This window comes from Fulmarus glacialis, unplaced genomic scaffold (genome assembly GCF_000690835.1).
Source record: "Fulmarus glacialis isolate BGI_N327 unplaced genomic scaffold, ASM69083v1 scaffold38246, whole genome shotgun sequence".
Taxonomy (NCBI): Eukaryota; Metazoa; Chordata; class Aves; order Procellariiformes; family Procellariidae; genus Fulmarus; species Fulmarus glacialis.
The window spans coordinates 957-20,259 of NW_009219468.1; the positions used below are offsets into that span (position 1 = coordinate 957).

Consider the following 19,303-nt stretch of genomic DNA (forward strand, 5'->3'; position numbering starts at 1 on the left):
TCTTCTCTGCCGAAAGAGCAGTCGCTTTGTATCCAGGTGTGGGTGTGAAGGAAGGGGGACAATGAACACGTTTTGCAGGTGTCAGTCTGACTGCAGAGATGTTCCTAGGCAAAAAGGAAGAGAATATTGATGAGAATGGTTGTGCCTTTTTATGAGTAATCATCTATCAGTATTAGCTGTATTTTATTTAGTTCTTCCGCTCCCCTGCTATTTCACAGAGAGGTTTCTAGCACTCTAGTTTCTCTGTGACTGTGATGTATCTAATACCCAGCTCTGTTCCTGGAATTATTCTGCTAGTATGGGAGAGCTTGCTTATCACCTGTATGATCAGGTGGATTGCTTAGATCAAAATCTGCGAGAAACCTAATGCTGGTAGCCTTTCATGTTGCTAAATAGAATGGACAAGTCAAACTTCCCTGAGCAATGAGTGTGCAATTAATAACCTTCGTGTGTCTTAAAGTGTTTTTAACTGTAATACTTCAGCAGCTTTAAAAATCTTTCATACCGCAGTCAGACTTCTTGCTTTATATTCAGTGTATTTTTATTTTTAATTACTTTTATTGCTTCCAAAAGCTTTGTGTCAGCAGGGTAAACTTTGGCAGAAAGTCTAGCTTCTAGGCCTGAAGGGAGATTAGTTTTGGAGCAACAACACTGCCTGAAAAGTGGAGATGTTTTTTCCCAAATCTTAAAAGTCCCTGGTTTTTCAATATCAGACTGTAAGATATGTGAGGGAATAGTTATTTTTAATAAATACTGGTAGAGCTCATTGGACAAGCATTATCTAATCAGTATTATTTATTTAGTAGAATCATTATTATTTAATAATGTTCCATACTTTGTCAAGTCAGGTCTTGACATTATGGAACCATATAGCCAATGGTGTTCCCATCTCAAGGAGCCTATGCTCAAAGAGGCAATCTCTAGCAAGTGGACTTGACAAGCGAGTAGACAAAACAGCTGGTGGTAGGATGGAGTAATACTAATAACAGGATGGTTTAGTATAGACTATCAGTGTAAAAACAGTGAATCCGTTGATGGTGTCTGACAGCAATTGGTTCCCCATGTCTGTGAAGTCAGGTGGAGGCACAGGATATAACAGCAGTTCTTCTGATTTTGACAAGAAGTTTCTCCCACTTGATAAGAGTGGAGGAAAGTACAAAGAAAATTAGAGGGTAAAGAGAATAAGGAGGTGATTGCAGTGGGATATTTGTCTCCACAAAGGAAGTTGATGTCGCATAAGTCAGCAGAATGAACAGCTGAGATGGAGTAAAGTCTGAGAAGCTGAATGTTTGTGGTAGAAAAAGGAAAGTACGTGAAGTTAGTTGATATCAGCAAAGTGACATGGAAAAAAAAATTACCTGTGTGCACAGTTTAAATGGAGCTGATAATGATCAAAGTATGAGAGAACCTGGTATGGACAGAGAGATCTTGGTACAGGGACAAACAGCTAAATTTTTGGCGTAGGTTTCCAAGCTGTTAGAAATTCAACGAAGAAACTTCAGCAGTAGTGATCTGATGATCTGCAATGATGATCTGATCTATTCTGATAATAAAAAAGAAAGAGGAGTTTTCAGTTTAAAAAAAAAAAAGTCACTAGCATGGTTTTCTCTGCATTGAATTTTGGTTGAGCTCCTGAGGAGGCTTTCTGATCCTGGTCCTTCTGTACTGATGGTAGAAGGTTGTTACCTGCATGTTCTATTAGTCTCTTAACTGTTGGATACATTTTAAAAAGGAAAAAAAACCCCAACAACTGGGCAGTAGTTGTTTATGATATACATATTGCAATAAAACGTTATCTGGGTAACATCATTGTCTTCTTGAATTAGTGTGTTCTACAAAGTTTATCTCTTCATGCTAAAAACAAATTGTGCTGTTGCAGAGCTATCAAGATTATTATAAATCATTTAACTATGGCAAAATTCCATTGTCCTTCTAGGAGTATGGTAAAATAAACATTTACAGTCATCTTTCTTGTAGAGTATAATACAAATTATCCTACAACAGACAGATCTCTTAATGAAAACTACTGACAGTTACAGAGAACCAGATCTGAATTTATTGTAATTTGAATTGTTTTACTGAACCCTTTCGGAAAAGAGTATTTAAGTAATCACATCCTGCATTTTGCATGGTTTGATAGTAGAGAAGCAGAAATTACTTCCTTTGCAAAGTTACCGAAACTGGCATGGGACTATTTTTTTTTAATACAGCCTTTCCTCTGTTTCTAGTTATGTGGTGAACATAGGCTTGATCGACAAGCTGTGTTGCTGTTTCCTCTCCGTTCAAGGCCCTGTTGATGAGAATCCCAAAATAGCAACTTTTCTACAAAATGCCACAGCAGTGTTGCATGGAATATGTCAACTATGTTTTGCTGTCAATGGAAGGTAGGTGCACTTGATCTGTCATCTCTACATATGTTCATCAGGCGGCAGCTGTTGTAACCCTGAGCATTCTGACGAGGCTGTTAAACAGAACTGTTCTTAGCCACACAGTAATAACCAGTAAAGAAACAGTGCAGGAAATTAATTCTGCTCACCCTTTCACCCTTGAGCTGTAGTTAGTTACCTGGACTGAGTCTTGATTCTTCTAAGTCATTTATAAGAATTGCAAACTTTATCTCCTTTACTTATCATTACAGAGAGGGTTTTATCACTACTAATTTTAAGTGTCCAGTCCTGAGGTATTTTATTATCAGCTAAAATCAACTCTTATTGATTTGTCTCTAGAGCAGCCTAATTTTTTAAGATACCAGTGTCAGTAAGGGAATTATATTTTCTGTAAAGAAAAGCATTACTAGATTTGTCAGGGAATTTTCCAATGCAAAATGTTTGTTATCGTAACCTAACCAGGGTTGTGGGGAGTGAGCATGAGATACGTGTCTGCCAGCAAATCTGGGCTTCAGTAATCTACAGTGTAGGACAGCCTTACACTGTGAGAGTCAAAATTTCAGAGCTTCAGGGTGCACGTACCAGAACCTACCACCATTAGACTGTTACATATTTCAGGAAAAGGCAAAGCTGACAGAACTTTACAATGAATACCTGAAGGGAAGAATGACGCTAGGGTTGAAATACTGGAGTTAATAAAACATAAAATAAGAAACAAAGCTGCAGGTAAGAGCTGTTGCTGGTAACTCAGCGACCACAGGCACATGGAAAAAGAACTGCAAGAAATATGAGCCCAAAGAGACCATCCCAACTTGCTGAAATTTCCCTTTCTGAAAGCTGCCAACTTGGCATTTTACGTTCCAGGACAGCGCTGCCAAAAGTCGAATGCATAGCAAAAAAAAAAAAAAAAAAAAGTCACCCTTCTCTTAGTGAAATAATAGTTCCAGTGTAATATAATGAGGGGGTAATATAATATTTGCAATTTCTGAAGCAGGCGCATGCTTCACCCAAATAATAGAGATCTTTGCACCCCAAAATAATACAGCACTGTGCAAGTACTTCTTCCAAGAACATCTGTGCTTTGTAGCAGAACAATAATTTTGGAGGGTTGAGCGTTCACAGTTACATCAAGATCTTACTATTTGCATATAACAGCAACGCTTTTAATTTTATCCAAAGGTGCTGATTGTTCTCGATTTCCAGGTTGGATTGTTCATTTGAGCATGAAAAGAAACAAGAAGCATGAACTTGGAGATTTCAAAACCGTTGTCTTTCACTTTCAGATCAAAAGCTTTGGTGTAACTGATTAGAAGGGCAGTTTAAATTAAATGTCTTTCATCACCTGAGCCCACTCTCATTTAAGAAGTGAATGCAGAGTGTAATTCTGTCGCGTTACAGAAGTCCTTAGTATTCAAGGTGATTTAAATGGAAAAAGGTATTGCCAAACACAGATTAAGGTGGCAGAAACAGAGCTCAAATTTATTGAATTCTTAAATATGTCACAATACAGTAATACATGTTGTGTGATACATGATCTGCAGCACAAAAGGCAGCCTCTCTTTGTGAGAAATACAGATGCCTCTTTCATTCGTGGTAAATAGTAATAGGAGGCAATGCAGCCTATTCAGTCAGAATCTGGCATTTCTCATTCTCCAACTCAGTTGATACATGCTTGAGCACCAAACAAACATGCCATATTATACTCCTCTGTACATCAGAGTAATTAACCACTCGGATCATAAAACTTTTGAAGTTGTTACTGAGAGGAAAAAAGTCTAGTAAGTACTACCAGTGCTCTCACACTGTAGCACGAAAAGAAGTTTTGCCAAAATAGTATCAGGCTTTCAGTGTTGTTGCAAGAGCAATTTTGAATTTCCTTTTGATATATCCACCTATATAGAATGTTTCCAGGTTGGGAACTTCTTTGTGCTCCTCGACGGTGATCGTGGGGGGCACAAAATTAATTTGTTTTTTCTGATAGAACTATTTCGGGCTGCTATTTGTCGTATAAAAAGTTGTCATTCCATATAAAATGCATTAGAGGATTTTTATACAGTGCTCTTTATACTGTGTGCAGCTCTTAGCATGCTGTGCCACTGAGTGGCATGGTGGGAAGCTGATAGGACAGTAGACGCTGGGTGGCTAACACACCGGGACCACCTCAGGGCTCTCAAACCATCCACAGTGCCTGCAACAATGAAATCCTTTATGAGCTAGAAACGGCCAAGCGCTGCGTGATCCTCCTCCTCTGCTTTCAGACACCACCAGGCTGTTACGAACTTTACTGCAACTGTAATCTGCGTATCCCCAGAGGGCCAGAAGTTAAACACTCTAACTCAAGTTTTAAACAATTAAGAGATCCTGTCCTGTGGGTAGAAAGTATCTTAGGCCATTTCCAGAGCTGTGATGTAGGAAGAGCTGTCAATCCAGACTTTCCTGTCTTCCTCACAAGAACATTTCGTAAAACTCCCAAATTTAGCAGAATGTTTCTAAACCAAGCTCTGAATCGATACCCAGTATTTATTTGGACAGTTACTTCATGGAAAACAATTTTATAGGCAGGGAAGAGACCTCAGTCAAGTACCTCCCTGCACATACCTCTGCATCAGGCAAGATGTCACAACAATTAGAGAGTAGCCTCAAATTGTATCATATATGTATCTCAACATTAAGTATTAAATGAGATCTATGGTTGATATCATGTAGATGATAAAATTTTAAGATCTAAACTCAGATACTTTTTTTGTTCCCAAGATAGACTTAGGAAAAAGAAGTCCAAAATCATGGAGTTAGATACAATAAAGGAAAACCTTGCTAATGTAGGAACATAAATTGGAGGATTCTCAATTTTAACATCATAAAAAGTTATTGAAATGAAGGAATCCATTCTGAACATATGTTATAAACATATCTTATGATAAGAGAGGGATTTTCTTTTCATTAATGGTCAAGGTCTTTAAAAAGATTTAACTTTGATATTGATCTTACTTTTCAAATGATCATTTTTGGTACTGGCTAATAAATGCTAGATTGATTCTTTTAATTGAAGTTTTGCTATGAATGTAATAGCACATTTTCCAAACACTGTGTAATACTTATAAAAGATCATTTGTTGAAAACATTAATAACTTGTAACCCCATGTGAATCTGGTTTTGGTAATTTTTATACCCTCATCTGTTATACAGTGAGAATCAGTGAGGGTGACTTGAGACCTCCAACTGGAAGTCCCATTTTTCTTTTGCTGTGTTGCATCCATTGCTAGTAATGGAGGTGAGAGCTCCTTTCTCCCTGATGGGTTAAAAAAAGAGAAGTGTACGAGAGCTGAAAATAGGGAATTGTCCCTTATTGTATGTAGTGAGAAATCATAAAATGGAGCACGTCTGAATATTGAGCTATCTGTTTGCTGAGCAAAAGGTGAACCTGACGTTTGATACTTAGGCTTGAAAATTGTGGCCATGATAATGCTTAACTCTTTTTTGCTCACCATTAAGGGTAACAGTAGCCAGAATTGAAAACAGAGACATTTTTATTGACCTGAAATAAAGCAAAATATTAAATGACTTTATACAGAATAACAGTGGTGTATATAGCCATATAAATCTGTCTTGCAATCTGTGTCCAATTCCAGATGTCCAGTAGCAATGTTCAGGACGATAGCCTTGTTTTCCAGAGTTTGTTATTGTAACTATGAGAGATATAAGGCCTATTTTGGGCCCTTGAGTCCTGAATACATATATGGAGCATGCTTGGCTTGTAAACACAAGACAGAAAACCATGAGCCGGCATGGAATGCAATGAGTGTTAACAAAAATATGGTCATGCTGCCCCAGCTCACCCTTCCCTAAAAGCAGGAGTGAAGACTAAGTAAGAAAATATATGGCAAGTCCTTCATCAGCATAGCAAGGATCTTGCTTATGTTCCTGTCTTTTCCTGTACTGCCCAGTGTTCATCAAATCTATATCCCTTTTTTCCCCTATATAGTCTCTGGAACTAAGATTTCTGTCCAAGAAGTTCAGTTGTTACTCTATGGAGGACTGTTGTTAATGCCTCATTTCACTTGTGCCCATTGGTCTGAATGAAGAAATTCATATTAACCACAGAGTTAATGCAAACAGCAGGAGGAAACTATCAGCAGTAGTGCAGTGTAAGGGTTAATCACTAGGGAAGAATGTTCTCCCTAAGAGCAGTACAGTGGACTATCAATAACACAGACACAAGGAGGGAAGCGAGTTGTGCATAAGGAGAATATTGCAAATAATAGTCCCTCAAATCATGTAGCTTCTTGGGACATCAACTTTTTCAAAATTTTGCTGTTTTCTTGATGTAAGAAATGTCTGCGCGCTCCCTCATTAATCTAGGAAAACAGAATGTCAGCAGTACAGTAGCTAAATTGTGACTGTTATATGTTATCTCAAACCAGTAGTAGAATATATATAAATCTGTGTCAACAGCTAATGAAGTTGTGGATTACAAGCTGCAGTGGTGGAAAGCTGCAGATATATAGGGTTTGATCCAGGAAAATAGTGACTGTCATGTCACAGATATGCAAGGAAGTAGGCTGGTCTGTTTTCAGTTTTATTACAGTAATTAAGATAATGTCTGGTTTGGCTGCTGGATGGCAAATCAGATGCAAGTCTGCCTGAATGCTGGTTGTGCTTCTCACCACTTCCAACAGACAGCAGATCCAGCAAGTACTGTAAACTAACTAAAACTTGTTCTTGAAATTACTAAAAGGTTTCAAATCATCACTTTTACACAGTACTGTGATTCCTAGCTTGACAGCGTGAATTACAACAAGGTCTGACAGGTGCTAAATACTTCTTTATACCTCTTGTATTATTATGTTGCCTCTATATTTTGACATCTCTTTCTAAATAAAATAATTTAGAAGCAAGAAGTACAGATGATAGTTTTTAAATCCTAACAATAAAAAAACCCCATTATATTCTAAGCCTTTTGAAAACTCGTGTTTCCATTTGGCTCCGTGTTTTTAATCAGGAGTATATATTTCAAATATACAAACATTATAATGTATACCCTCAGAGAGGCTTGTCTGCTTGTTAGCTTAGTTTTTAAAACAATATAGTTTCAGATATAAACAGTTTGCTTATATTGAAGCATGGAGAAATTGTAGTTTTATACTCGTTCTGCAGAGTATGCTGTTTCTCATCAAGCTGTATTGAATTCCTGTTTTTAATAAATAGTGGTGTATTTTAAGCAATGAAGTACCACTGTTTAGTATCTTTCTTTCCTGCGATGGATATATCCACATTTTTAAAGTCTTAAACCTTTTTTGTAAGTCATAAACCCCGTACCAATTCCTGAGACTCCTTGATGGCAGAAGCTGAAAATCATAATGGCAACCCATAATGAAAATCCCCTGCATTTCATTAAACTTTTCTTTTTAAGATCCTGCAGGTGTTTGACCGTAATACAACTATTTGCCTGATATTCTGTGTTAAATATAGAGACTTGGTAAAGTTTGAAAGCCTGTTTTCCCAGCTATGTAAGCCAATGTAAAAAATCTGGTAAGTCTTGCTTCCCTTCAGTGATTAATTGAAGGGGTTTTGTCCAAACTGACTGTTTTACTTTGGCAGCTGTTACAGAAACAGAGAGTGAGCTTCTTTAAATAAGAGAATTAAAAGGAGGTACATCCATAGGAATCTCCTCTCTTAACTTTACTTACGTAAAACCTAGGTTTCTTGTATGATATCGTCATCTTATGATATTAGGGTTTTTATGGGTTTTTATTTCAGTCTGTGTCCTGACAGTTATCACTGAATTTTCACTGGGCTTACCTTTGAGGTGGATTAAAAATCTGCTAGATGTATGAAATCCACTGTTGTACAGTCTTGACCAAAATCACTCAAAGCAGCACACACAAAGGTTCGTGCTTTATTTTCCAACATCTCATACACATTTTTTTCTATTTTAAAGCCACAACCAGTATGAATAACGTCTTTTACCTTTTTATTGTAAACATTTAGGCTTAAAGTGATTGTAACTGACGGTTAAAACCAACAGGAGCCAGTGCCCTGTTCATGTACACATTAACTGTAATACAGGCAACATCAAAAAGAAATGTTTCTAACAGTTCCTTCAATCCACCAGACCTAGCAGACAGATTTTTTTAAGTGTTTGTTTTTTTTTTTAACAGCTTTGTTCTGTGGTATAACTTTAAAATTCCTGGTCTTTTCTGTGAAAAAAATAATGCTTGCATTTTGAGTTATTTTACAATAGACTTTTTTATGTATATTTTGATTCATTTACTGCTCCAGAGCAGCACAAAATGGTAAAAGGATTTCATCCAGCAATGTAAGCTTTTTCATATGGAATTGTTTAAAAATAATGATGGAGTGAGAGTTGAGAGCAAGCTAACTTTAACCTTTGGTAAAATTGGTCAATCTTCTGATCGCATATAGTCACTGAAAATTCTGTGAGGTATCATATACAGTAATTAATTTGGGGTTATCGTTTGACCATGTGTGGTTTTTTCTGTTTTGTACTGTTGAAAAAGCTAAGATTGAAATTAAGAAATACTAGTTGGCAGAAGGAGCTGTGCTCTCATGTGACACTGTGGAAATAAACATTCTAGTTACTTGAGTGTAGTTAAGTGATGGTTAGCACGTTTTGGCTACTGCATACTGCAAAATAAATAATTGGACATCAGAAACTATTTTAAAGTGAGGAATACTTCGGAGTCCACAGATACACAAAGGAAAGTTGTGGAAGTGCACAGAGGTTGTCCCAGAGCTGTGTTCGCTCACCCTCCTTTTGCAGCCATCCAGGTTCGCTCCTCGCTTGCCGCCAGGTTCACGTGCCAACAGGACCTGAAGCTCTGCAGCAGGGATCCGTATAAATCCTGCACAGCTGGCAAGGCCAGGTGAGGGTTCAGGAAGTGTCTCTGCTGACTCCATTCAAACACACTCACTTAAAGACCACAGAGCTTTCCAATGAAGATTTTGGGCATGGATTCCAGGCGTAGGAAAAGCCAAGTAATGCCATAAACTGTTGTGCAGCGTAGCCCCACCCAAAACACACTTAGAGCGCTGGTGTTTTTTCCACTTTTTTTATTCTTTATGGAGTAGGTGTTAGGATCGTTCTGAGTGTTAACAAACCGCAAGCTGACTGTTTGTGATGGTTCTTTTGCAGCAGGTAAGTGGCATCAAATCACAATTTTAATCATCTTTTTAATTTACTTCAGCTTGTCTTTCAAATATCATTACATGTATTTTGAGAGAATGCTACGCCGGTGGCCTTCTGAAGCGCTGTCGCAGCTGGTTTTATGACACAGTTTCTTTAAGGATTGTTAGGAGTTCAGTTGGCTATCACAGTATTGAACAAACACCCCATTTTTGGAACCTGTACAATAAACTCAGACACGTTCGTCTCCAGCTGACTTATCTACGAATGGCTGACCGCTAACTGGCAGAGTTGTGGTGGAGATCTGGTGGTGACCGGTGGTAATGGAGCCACCTGTGTAACAACACAGGTACTGGAAAACAGGCACAGCTACATTGCTTTTGTTCTTACCTAAAGATCTCTTTGCTTCTTTCAAAGATTTGTGAAGTAATTATGTAGTCTCGTGTGTTTTTTTGTGCAGCATAGGTATCACTGAAATAGGACCAGGACATTAATCCTTGAGGTAGCAGCAGAGGATGCTGTACTTAAAAGCTTTTTCCGTAACATTGAACAGACTGTAAATAGAAAGAACTTGGAAAGAAATGGTAACCATAAATGCTAATTTCAGCTAAGATCATTCCTTACACGTGTGATCTAACTGATAAAAAGCAGAAGTGAGTCATCTGGGCAGGTGCTTTCTAAACATAAATATGTGAGCGGACAGTGATGGAAGCAGATGGGTGCCAGTACAGTAAGTTGTGTACTGCCCAAATACTGTCCCTATCGTATTCACCTGAGCTCAGGGCAGGTACAGCTGTGAGACAACCGCTCGAAGGCTGTGAAATATGAAGATTTCTACTTCATAGCCTGAGTGCTAAAATAAACTTCCTAAGCCTCCTAAATCTCCCCTCCTTCACCTGCAGCCTGTCAGCCTCCTCGCAGTAGCTGTGCACACTCTGTGCCCACCCAGACGCAAAGCGGTCCCTGCTCAGGGGCACAACAGGAGTTTGCGGTATCAGAAGGACCTGGTCATCAGCCTTGCTCATGTTTGTAGTGCCCACTCACGCTACCTTACAGAATTGTATCCACAAGAAAATGCGTAGATACTAGCTTTGAAGTTTGCTATTATAACCGCGAAGATGGTATTTCACATAACTGTTGTTCTTTCTTCTCTTTAAGTATTTAAGCTGTATTTGAGGTTAGCGTGGTACCAGGGCGTTCTTTGGGACGTGGAGAATGCAGGTTCGTTATCCTGCTCTGCCTGTTTCTCTCTCTTTCTCTTTGGTCCAAGGAAGCAATAGTGCGCTGTTACAAATAGAAATTCTTACTGATAGACATTGTTGTTGGGTGAGGTGGTGCTTTCTTACCTGCTTTTTTGCTTCACTAGAAAATGTGAAAATTACAGAACAAGATGATGATCGCCAGAACCTAGTAGTTGCTGAATTCGTGGTTTAGTTGCTCCATTGAAGACAAGCGTCTGTGTCACAAAAAGCAGGATTAGTCAGCATACCTAGGATCTGTGTTGGAAGCTTCACTGGAGCAGAGCAGTGCGTGTAACAGATTGGTGCAAGGTGCTTCTGATGCAGATACTGAAAAGATCGTTTAGAGCCGTTCTAGTCAAGGAAAAGCTCCTTACTGATTCTGGTCAACAGGAATATTCTGAGCCCTCTGACTGTCCAGTCGTTTCAACTGAGGTCTTCAAAGTAGATTGTTTTAGAAAGTGGTTCTTGTTTCCACTGCTTTCCCACTTCTTTTGCTTTTAGTTGTTATAAAAGGGAAAGATGCCCTCATCTAATTAGTTCTTTTATAACGTTTTCTCATATCACCTGTCGTATTTTCCTTCAATTATTTAAAAAAAAAAAAATCTTTATAGTCTCTTTTGCTGTTGACACCTATTTCTTTTTTTTCTTTTTTCTTTTTTTTTTTTTTTTTAAGTGGAAACATAGTAAATGAGGTAAAGACCAGATTTTGATGTACCGTATTTTCAGTGTTGCTGTTCACTGTATCTTAATATATTAGTGTTTCCTTTGATTGCCAGTATAGACTAAATGTATTTCCATAATGAAGTTCAAGTGGTTTACATGATGGGATTGAATCAGAATGCAGAGTATATAAAACTTATTTAATTATTTTGTATGCTTTATTTTGTATTTGCCTGCCTTCTACACATTGTTTACCCTCCAGAGTAGTGACAATCGTAGTCTTCCGTAGTAGTGACTGTTCTGCATCATCTTCTGGATGATTAATAATGTGAAAAAACAGAAACAGTACAAATCATGGAGGGATTATGAAAGTTTGAATGTGAGAAGGGAAAGGACTTCCTGAGTTATTTGCCTGTCTGTCCTGATATCCTAGATAGCCAAAAACCTTCTCCATTATTTTACGTGCATACCCAAAAATACCAAAGAAACCTAGTTTCCATTTGCACAAACTGTGCTGGTTTGTCTCGAGCATTTCATACTTATTTGTGCTTTGCTACTGTATAGTCTCCCATAATAACATCTGACTGAAATAAGTAGTAGTGTGTTTTAACTGCTCAGCCACTTCATTCTTAAATTCCTGCAGAACAATTTGATTAAGATCATCTGGTTCTGGTAACTTATTTTGCTACTTAGGTAGACAGTTTGTTCCAGAGCCTGCAGCCCGTCACTGGGGTAGTGAGAGGCTCCAGGGAGTTCTCCCACCTCTGCTGGCTGCTGTTGCAAGAAAGAAAGATGGGTGTAGGCTACTGACCTGAGACAGAGCTCGCATGGAGCCCCTAAAGTGCCCCCAGGCTTCCGAATTCAGAGCTGTTGAATTTCTGCATGGTCTCGTGCTGGTATCGTGAACCCATTTGGGGAGCAAAGACACCAGTATTTGGAGAAAAATATTTAAAGATACAGCTGCACTGCAATTAAAGAGAGCATAAGACGGTGCCCAGATTATTGAAAGTATTTTCTGGAAAAGTTGTGTTTTCTTGACACATGAGGCATCAGGTTTTTTCCTTTTTAGCAGTTTACTGGTTTTCTGACATTTGGCGTATTAGAAGTACTGCATCCTGGGCAAGTGTTCTCACTGAGTGCTGGTCTCCTCCTCAGATGGCTTAATGTTTCTTTGACAGATCTTGGAACATATTTGACAATACACGTCAGGACCCCACAGGACTAACAGCAGCTCTTCAGTCTACGGATCTGGTTGGAGTCTTGCATATGCTGTACTGTGTTCTTTTCCACGGGACGATTTCAGATCCAAACACAGCAAGTCCTAAAGACAGCTATGCAGCGAACACAGTCCAGGTTGCCATTCAGAGTTTACGTTTCTTCAATAGTTTCGCTGTTCTTGATCTGCTTGCCTTTCAGGTAAAAGATGTTTTAAAACTTTTGCTTAGTGTGAAAATTTTAATTATTGCATATACTCTTGGACTAAGTTTTGTCTTTGAGATCTTAGTTATTGGAGGAACTTTCACGATTAAATGTTTAGGTTAAGCATGTTTTTTCATGCTTAAAATTGCTAATTATTGTTATTTCCATTGTATTGCTGTGGCAAATGAATTTAAGCAAAAAGTGAAAACATGGACTATGCAAAATGCTGAATCCCATCCATTACTACTTCTATTCAAAAAACCTCACTTTTAGCATAGTACTTTTTATATTTAATAAGCCCCAAAAATGTAAAAAAAATCTTGGTCAAAGCATGAAATAACAATTTTTCTAATGCGAAAGGACTTGCTTATATTATAACTACAGTTTACATTTTTCAGTGCTTTCAGTGGCCACTTGCATTAAGACTGTACAACTGAAACTGAAAATCACTTGATACCCAATTTTTTTTATCCAAGTAAGATTTTATTGACCAACAATTGGAAATTTAACTTTTCATAATTTTTATTTGTAAAAAAACCTCAGAGGTCACATTTTGAGTCTTGAGAAGATAAGTCTCTTCTTCCTTCTTCTGTGAACAGATTTCTAGTCTAAGTGAATCATTTTGCCGTACAAAGAAAATACAAATACTAGTGTATGTCTCAGATAAATTGGCAAAGCTGTTGTGTTGTTAATATAAAACACCTGTCAAAAAGCATTGCTTTGCACAACACATTTAGCAGCATCAATCTTATGCAATTCATCAGAATAGGTTTCTGTTTCATTTAGTATGTAAGTTGTATGTAAGTTATACCACACACTCCATCTGAAATGCATTAAACTCAGCAAGAGCTTTGCATGAGTAAAGAATTTAGTATAAGGTATAAGTGTCCTTCAGTTCGTATTTCTTGACTTTGATTTTTAGTGCATTTAGTATCTCTGATAACAGCAACAAGCAATCTGCATGTAGCAACATTCATCTGTATAGATGCAGTTGCAGGATCCAGTCCAGTCAGGGTATTTTTACAGGGCACAGAAACAGTATATTTATTGGAGTTCCATGTAAAACAACTCTTACACACACCATTAACTCCCATTTCTTTCTGTAAATCAAGGTATATCAAAGTAGTTCCCTTCTACAGCTTGTTCAGTAGCTCTTGTTTGAGACTGGATATTTATTTGTTGCTGTAGATATTACAGGTATCTACCAAAGAGTAAAACTTGAATTGGGACAGTTACAGTTATAGGGCGACTATCGCAAAGTGCAACGGCTGAAGGGCTCTCCCACTGACACCTCAAGAAACCACTATTGATTTTTAAAATGTAAGCTTCTACTTACACTGTCTGTATTTATCCCCCTACCAACTACCATTATATCTGAGTATTTGTAACAAACCGTCAGCTTTAATTCCCAAGTCCGGTGATCTGCATTAGTTTGTTCTACATAAAATAGCGCAAGGTAGTAATTATTGCATGAAGGGTGGTAGAAAACCAACCAGTGTGAATTATTTCGTTCAGTTCATCGATGCAGGGCTCCGCTCAGGAAGTGTCCGCCTAGCTGTCTTACTGAATTGTAAGCACAGTGTTGTTTGTGATAGTCTCAGCAGCTATCCCTTTCGATGTATTAATGTGATTTGTTTCTGTAATGTTAAAAAAATCAACATACACCTGAGGCAGTTTACTGTCCATTCCGACCTTGTGGACTGTAGCAGGCTAGCAGACAGCAGAAGGAAAAGTGTAGTTTGTGTACTGTCTGATTATTATCTCTAAGGAATAGTTTTATCATGTAATAGTAGGACTATAGAATAGGTTTTTTTGATTAACAGAAGAGGTCTGGTATTCTAGAGTTTGTATTAGCACAGATGGCTCATGGCTATATATTTCATTTAATTTGACAGTCTAAACAATTGAAAGATGGTAGTGAGAAACAACGCAGGATCCTGAGCTGATATTAATTCTGGCTAAAAAGGAAGCATAGTTTCCTTGAAAAATTAGTTTAACTTTTATACACAAACTCAGGTGCCCTTTGACCTGTTGTTATCAGGGAAGGTTAAACCCCGAGTGCTAGGTCACAGCATGCGTGGACAGCACTAATTAAATAAGGGTGGACCTAAGAGCATGGTATTTACATGATGTAAAGCAGTAAATGGTGGCCGTATTGTGTGTTAAATTTTGAAAATATACTAACTTACCAGAACACTTGAGGTTCAAGATGGAACCACAGCTGAGTCTGTTTTAATTGTCCAGGATTACACTTGTGCTGGGTAGATTTGGAGTATGCTAAAACTAAACTATCCTACAGACTGGGGTTTATGTATACGTACTTAACACACGCCACAAGGTATAAAATCAAGAAAACTCTCAAATGAAAGAGATTTTCTCACAGGCCTGCATTGCTGTTTCATTAGAGTTAGTAGACTGTCATGCTCATTCCTTGTGCTTTAGTTTTCCCCTTTGACCTTGTGTCGTTCTGTCTGTTTGACATGTTTATTAAATAGAGGCTGTGGGCTGCACAGATAAAATCTAATTCTGAATCTCCACGTTACAGCAATTTGCCTACTTTTAAAAAGCATCCCAAGAAGCTTTGCAGCTGAGTGTTCTCTCCTTTTGGATGTTTCTAACTTTTTTTAATGTTTGAAAAGTCATTATTTGTTATTAATCTTTGTATTCCATTCAGGGCGCAAGTTATTAATGAGCATTATTTGTTATTAATCTTTGTATTCCATTCAGGGCGCAAGTTATTAATGAGAAATGCATTTTGCTTTTTTGCAGAAATGAAGATGGTTTGGTTTCTTTTGCTTATTACTAAGAAATATTATTAGCATTAAGTTTTCCTGAAACATGTAATGTATGTCAAATGAAAAGGTGAACCTAATGCTACACTGAATGTCAGCTAATAAGAATCCAATTTTTCCTGTGTCCCTTTAAAATTTGTATTTATTCTTATAGTCCAGTTGTAAATGATAAGTTACTGAAAGAAGAGAGCTGATTCTGTCCTCCTTCAAAGTCATCGCAACAAATAACATAGTCTATACTTTGCCAAAAAAAAACCCGGTGCAGTCGATGTGTATGTAATTCACACAATTTCTATAACATACTGCTAGACTGTAATTTCTGTTTCTTGGCCTTTTTTTCAGTCTATTGTGGGTGCTGAAGGACTGTCCCTTGCATTCCGGCATATTATCAGCTCTCTGCTGTGGTACTGTTCCCAGCATACCTGTGAAGGATTGCTACACGAAGTCATTATTTGTGTGGGCTATTTTACTGTAAACAACATAGATAATCAGGTAAGGCAAATGGAAAATGGGATCAGAAGTTATCAAGTGCACATTTAGTCATGGATCCCTCAAGAAAACTAATCCCCTCAACATTGTTTTTGAAGCGCTTGGGATTCCTATGAGCACAAATATATGTGTTCGCAAAATAGAAGCTGAAGTTGCATCTTAACACAAAAATGTTAATGTTTTGTGGCCATAAGGAAACTCCGTGTTTTTACACAGGCAATGATGCTGACATTGCATGGATTTTAACTAGCCTTACTCGCTGCCAAGATATACTTAGCAACTGATATAACAATTCCAGGTTAACTTTATGTCAGCTTGATCAGATGGCTGTGGTACCCAGGTTAAGCCCTTTTAAAGCCAACTGAGCTAGTCTGCCATGAAATCATGTCCTCAGATGCCAATGTAGCCATCTCCCTGGTAGCCAGAGTGCTCATTTAAGTTCAAGCCATTCTTTTCCTTGCATCTTTTTAGCAGTAAAACAAATACTCAGTGGAAATCCCCCTCTAGCTTCCTTGATTGTTGTCCACTTTTGCCAGTGGACTCTCTGACCGCTCATAGTAGTAAGAATAGCTTATAAAATAACCCAGACACAAAACTTCAAAACTATTGCAAGTACTTTAGTCTCAAAAGTCTCCCAGTTTCTTCAGCTTATACGTAGCCTCTCAGGGTGTATTGGGCAGGGCAGAATTTGGCACTTGCTCTTTGGTTTTGAGTATGTGAATCTGACTCTGGATGTGCAGAAACTGTGTTATGGTGCCTACATCTGCGGTATGGTTCAGTTGCTGTATTTTGTGAAGTTACTCATTTTGTTCTCTTTCTATACTTGTAACACTTGGTTCCCATTTTTGTTCAACTTTTGGGGTGGGGGTTCAGGATGAGGAGCTTAGTCCTCTCAGTTAAGCTGAAGAGCAGAAGAAAATGTTACAATTTGTCAGCAAAGGTTTAGAGAAAAGCTGTCTGATAATGTTCTTACAGTTGTTGACTATAATTGGAACGTTATAATATCTTAAAGCTGACAATATTGTCAGAAATAGTATATAATTATATAATCTAATTATATAGTAATGTTTCTGTGGCTTTGGCCACAGCTGGAGGGAGGATCCTGCAGCCTTCCTACCCTGTGCAATCAAATCCCACTCGGGGTCTGGAGCCAACTGTGGGCAACACTTTTTAATATGGTCTTTTTGAAAATGCATGTGATATTGCTGCCATTTTCTGATTCCCACTGCTACACAACGGGTCGTGCTGGCATCCAGAAGTGCCAGCAAACAATGTTGTCTTTTCTCTGCAGTTTAAAAATTTCTTTTCTGGCACACAAGTATAAACAGATGTGATTCATTGCATGGAGGACTTGCAACTATAAACGTGCCAGGAATAGCGCAGAAGAGGGATTTCCTACCAGCGATGTCAGTTATAGTAGTCTGTAGGGTCTGTCGCTGTTTAGCACTCGTGCCCTGGGGCGAAGGTCCGGCCATGGCGAGCAGGCTGCGTGCCATGGCAGCAGCTGGCTATGGTGGCTGCCAGCAGACAGTCAAGAGACTTCAGTATGTGCAAAACGCGTTTGTCTGTGGGCATGCTTCCCAGCTGGCGATTCTGCAGCGTCTTGGAGTCGTCAGCGTGTGCACTTGGGGTTGAGGTCATGTGCCATCACTAATCTACCCCCGGACCAAGTTAATTTTCAAGATTAAAAGGTAGCTTCTGCAGCTCTGAGAGTCAAGTTTAGATCTTTGGCTAAACAACCACGATATGTTAGTACTTTTCATACACTAAAAGCAGTCTTTTACGGTGGTTTGCTTTGGTGGCACTATGTCAAGAGATGTCATGACGTGCTTAACTTTTTATTTAATTTCTGATATTCCTATTTGATAAGCTTTTAACTGAGGAAGTAGTATTTTGGTTTGGGGTTTTTTTGTTGTTTAAAAAAACATTTTGAAAAACTGAAGGATTGCTCACTCAGGTACTTACAAAATGCGGGGAAGGTTTTTTTTAGTAAAAGGAAGTATTTTTCCTTTCATTACTAGGCAGGCAGTGGGACTTGCTTACGGTCATTATTTTCAGGTGCTGTTAGTGTTGTGACTTCCAATAAATACATGATGCCTTTCACAAAAAGAGAAGTGCTTTCTATTCATTCAGTTATGGTTTAATTTTTTATTATGTTATGAGCTTCCAATTTTTCCTTTCGTTGTTCATCATCTGCAGAGTCCCGCTAAAAATAAAAAATTCGTCTCACTGTGAAAGCTTTCAAATAGTAGGCTTGAACTCCTGGAAAGAACTGCATAATAAAAATAGATACACCAGACTTGAGCTATGAAAACAAATTTCCGTAGAGCCTGATAGTTCTTTTTATTCAGTATTTGAACAAACTTTAAAGGAGTCAGTAACTAACGTATTTCAAAGCAGATTCACATTATTCTTGCAGTCAAATGTACATTTGTTTTGAAATGTTTGTAGTTCAGATAAGTCTTTTCCTCTCTAAATTTGTATTCCGTATTACAAACCTTTGTATGTTTTCATTCCTTCCAAATCTCTTTCAAAAAAAAAAAAAAAAAAAAAAAGAAGAAGAAATAGTTGTTTGGAGTTTTCGGTGTGCCTTTTGTGATTCCTTTGTCTACCCACATCAACAGATAAATATCGAAAACGGCATACAGGAATAAAGAAAAAAAAGGCATTAATTATTAAAAAAAATTGCAGTTTCCCAGTTTGGAGAAAAGGGTTTCTAAAAAGGAAATTTTACAGCCTGTCAACCTCAACATTGACCTTCTGTAGTAGTACTGTGATTTAAGTAGGTGAATTATTACCACTATGCAGTCAAAATAATAAAAGGGCAATTTCCTAAGTATTTCACATTCATAGAAGAAAATCTTCCAAGAGCATCATATGCCAATCATTTAATGTAATATAGGTTTGTCTGGTTTTATTACACTGTCTGTAAAAGTCTTTATAGTTAGTTGAGTGGCAAATTAAGAAGGAAAGTTCTTTTCTCTCATATAGCTTCGAGATTCGTATGTCACGGCAGTTTCCAGGAGCCCCAAATACGAGGAGGGCCTCACGGTGGGTCCTGCACACATGCAGAGACAGTGGCTGGGGTCCCAGTTAGCATTTTCACCACCGTTGGCTTTTGGTCCAGGCCCAAGTGATTCTGTCGAGGAATGATGAGGACAATGGATTCCT

At 38.1% G+C, this 19,303-nt stretch overlaps 1 protein-coding gene across 1 annotated transcript in view; it reads left to right on the top strand.

Annotated features, from left to right (window-relative positions):
* The first annotated feature begins 1,034 nt into the window (after window positions 1–1,034).
* Window positions 1,035–19,303, top strand: part of LOC104078669 (S phase cyclin A-associated protein in the endoplasmic reticulum-like) — a 36,477-nt gene continuing 18,208 nt past the window's right edge. The window contains exons 1-4 of the mRNA XM_009580391.1: window positions 1,035–1,153; window positions 2,229–2,384; window positions 12,611–12,848; window positions 15,986–16,135. Of these exons, the coding sequence (XP_009578686.1) occupies window positions 1,035–1,153; window positions 2,229–2,384; window positions 12,611–12,848; window positions 15,986–16,135 (663 nt within the window). The remainder of the gene's footprint in view (window positions 1,154–2,228; window positions 2,385–12,610; window positions 12,849–15,985; window positions 16,136–19,303) is intronic.